The sequence below is a fragment of the Pimephales promelas genome, chromosome 8, assembly GCF_988280905.1.
Source record: "Pimephales promelas chromosome 8, fPimPro1.hap1.1, whole genome shotgun sequence".
NCBI classification, from domain to species: Eukaryota; Metazoa; Chordata; class Actinopteri; order Cypriniformes; family Leuciscidae; genus Pimephales; species Pimephales promelas.
In genome coordinates, this window is record NC_142776.1 from 6,490,001 (window position 1) to 6,493,301 (window position 3,301).

Consider the following 3,301-nt stretch of genomic DNA (forward strand, 5'->3'; position numbering starts at 1 on the left):
TTTTATCCATTTAATCGTTAAACTTACACCATGCAACTTCTTTTGTTAAAGATTTACAACATTTATATACAGTAATTAGCAAGTACATCACGAATCCATCTTCCAAAACATGTTTTTGTCTTATCCTGAATCGCAACGGTACACCTATTCTAAGTGTTTATATTCAGACTATTTGAGACCGAGTGTGAACCAAAAGTTAGTGTACCATTAAGGGAACAAATGAAAATAAGAAATATGATTCCAGCCTATATCTTGATTTTGAGCAATTTTAGCTTATTTTTAAACAATTTTAAAGGCCCCGATATTCTTCAAGAGAAATCGAAGAATGAAGAGGTGTGATGTCATCTTGAAACAAATTAGGCCAAAAAGAAGTTTGTTTCTAAAGTTTGAAACAGCTTGCGAAATCAATCTTTTTGGAAACGTTCAGTACGACTGGTAAACCCATTCAAACTACCATTGTTCCATGCCGAGTACATAATATTTAAGTGTGTATCTGAGGCTCCGCCTACTATGACGTGGAATTCTACTCCGTTCATTTCGTCAGACGTCTACAGACCGCGAATAAAAACATGACCACACTGGAGAACTGCTTTATAGTAAAAACTGAAGTTGTAATTCTAATTGAGAGGACACTGTTTTTCACATAAGCTGCTTGTTAAAAGCAATCTATTGTACAAATTGCTATGTAAATAAATGTGACGTGACTTTACTGGAGTGCCGAATTATCGCTATGATCAGATGCTTTCTTGCCTGCTATTTTCTCACCGCTGTCATTTAAAAAAAATTTATTTTGTTATTGAGATCAGCACTTCTAGATTCATCTAAATGCCACTCTCAACAGGCGTCGGGATGTTCGCTAACAGTATATTGCTGCAAAGGTACTTCAAACTTCTATAAGCAAAGAACGAAAATGAACTTCACGCTGAGTTTATCGGGCCCTTATGCCATCTTGCAGGCCCTTGGAAATATGCTGAGGCCCCTTTAGGGTTTTCAGGCCCCTGAATTAATGGATTAATTAAATTATGGTTATTTTCAATAAATACTGCCTTTGTCAAACAATAGTTTGAGGTTCTGAAGTGTGAACCTGTGGGTACAGCTGGTCCGGGATTCGGTATACTAGGAGTGCCGCCATAAGCTTCTGTTTTAACCTGTTAAGAGAGAAAACGGACACTCATTGTGTGCTCATCTCACTGTTCATGCCCTGTATTTTCGCACTCACGTGTGTGTTGTTTATTTGGTTGATTTTAGCCAGAACCTCTGGGTTGGGCTCACTGAAATTTGGCACCTCTGAGAATATCATACAGAACCTTTGATAGATGCAAGAAGGTACTTATTGCAATCATCATTGTTTCAGAGAACTTAAGTTAAATAAAAGTGTGAAGACCTACTCTCCGATCTTCTGGAGGTCCCCTGTTCTCCCAATATACAGTGTAAGAGATCCTTTGAACAGAGATGCATATCTGAAATCAAATGTGATTTTCTTTAACACGATGAAAATGAACAAACCAAATCTTAAGAGGCTTTATTAAGAGTCGAAGGATGCATTATTATTATTATTAACAGCCAAATAAATTTTACTCCCACCCTCGATTGAGTTGGATGATGTCACCGGTTTGTATCAAGCTGCCCACCTCGTCCCACACTGATATGGTGATACTCCCGGTCCTGTCAGCCACTTTACATGATCGCACTTCGTGTCCGTCCTTTGTCTTAGATACTCGACCTGGTATATTTTGTTAAAGAAACACAAAAAGGAACACACATAAATGGAAGGCAATTGGCGAAGGCAAATGAGCTTTTCAACTCATTTTCGTGAATCTTTTTTTTTCCAGTTTATTTTTAAAAAAATGTCATATTTTCTTCCCTATTGTGATGTAGGGTAGGTTATATCTGAGTGAAACGAAAGGAAAAACAGGGCAGGACTTGATTTTGTTATTTTTATCAAAGATTATGAGGACACATTAATAAAAAACATAATGTTCACGGATAAATCATTGATAATTGTGCAATATTCCATAAAAAAAATAAGAATGTAAAATTTGGTTTCATGGTGACTTGAAACAACACTGAAATTCATTCATTTTAACACAACTCTGTAACTGTGCCTGAAATAGCTTCACACATTTCTTATTTCCTAAATCCCAATAAAAAATGCATGGCAGCTGAGTGCACAATATCAGCCATGTGTGAGCTAATTCGATGCGGGTGTAGGCCTATTCTCTGTGATTTTCTGAGTCGAGAACATTACGGGTCGATTCAGTCGTGAAAGATTTTTTTCAGAACGCCATTGTGACTCGGCTCAACCGACTCACAGAAAAGATCCAACTAAAAAAAGATTCATTCAAAGATTCACTACTGAAAACAACAATGTTGATTAATAACTTTTTTTTATAGAAGTCAGCACGGACTACAAGAATCGTAAGACATTATACTAATCTTATTTGAATTTATAGGCTACACCAAACGCTTTGCATAGAAACATTTTTAAAAAAGGAGGACAGCAACGCAATCGTAGCCTGCTAGGCCGCGTTTGGTCGTTAGCAAACGTTTCCCACTTCAAATATGACTTACCAGTTTCCAGGACGATGAAAACCAAATTAATATTTTTTAATCCAGGTTTAAGGTCTTTAATCAGACACACACTTTCGTTCAACGGGTTTGCCATGGGAAAAAAAATTAAAGGAAATCCAATTCCGCCAAACTGCCACCTTGGATCACCTAAGATGACCGATGCCAGGTATTTATAGAAGCTAAGTTACCTGAATGAGATCATATTTTAACGAATGTTATACATAACTTCCCCCTTTAAAACTGAATAAGAACAATTCAGTCTTATTAACATATTAATTAAGGAAAGGGAAAACAAAAGTACTAAATTGTTTACGTTAATTTTCCTGTAAGAATGCAAGTGATTAAATATTCGTGCGTTTTGTGTGGTTTGAAAAGCGCCAAGGAATCGAGTTCTAACGGGAAAAAAAAAAATAAAGAATCGTCACGAACAGGATTCGAACCTGTGCGGGGAAACCCCATTGGATTTCGAGTCCAACGCCTTAACCTCTCGGCCACCGTGACTGCGTAATATGTTCTTGTGAAAAACCTTATATCTACTAGTGGTATTATACCGTCTTATTTGAAGGAATGAATTAATAGATTTTTTTTATCGTATAATAATATAGTTACGTATAAGCATTAATTTCGCTTGTTTCGTTTTCTGCTGTTTTAATTGAGTCACCATAACGCCAGATGGCGCCAGTGCACAAGGAGTTAGGGCGCGTTTTCATTTTGACCACTCTTCACGTTG

At 36.8% G+C, this 3,301-nt stretch overlaps 1 protein-coding gene and 1 non-coding gene across 2 annotated transcripts in view; both read right to left on the reverse strand.

The window, feature by feature from the left end:
- The window catches only part of nabp1b (nucleic acid binding protein 1b), a 3,464-nt gene extending 444 nt beyond the window's left edge, over positions 1-3,020 (reverse strand). Inside the window, exons 1-5 of the mRNA XM_039663797.2 lie at positions 2,572-3,020; positions 1,585-1,723; positions 1,389-1,460; positions 1,220-1,307; positions 1,085-1,148 (exon numbers count right to left, since the gene is read on the reverse strand). Coding sequence (XP_039519731.2) covers positions 1,085-1,148; positions 1,220-1,307; positions 1,389-1,460; positions 1,585-1,723; positions 2,572-2,665 — 457 coding nt within the window. The 5' untranslated portion in view covers positions 2,666-3,020. The remainder of the gene's footprint in view (positions 1-1,084; positions 1,149-1,219; positions 1,308-1,388; positions 1,461-1,584; positions 1,724-2,571) is intronic.
- On the reverse strand, positions 2,991-3,072 carry trnas-cga (transfer RNA serine (anticodon CGA)). Its single transcript has one exon. It is a non-coding gene; the product is annotated as a tRNA-Ser (tRNA).
- Positions 3,073-3,301: the final 229 nt, after the last annotated feature.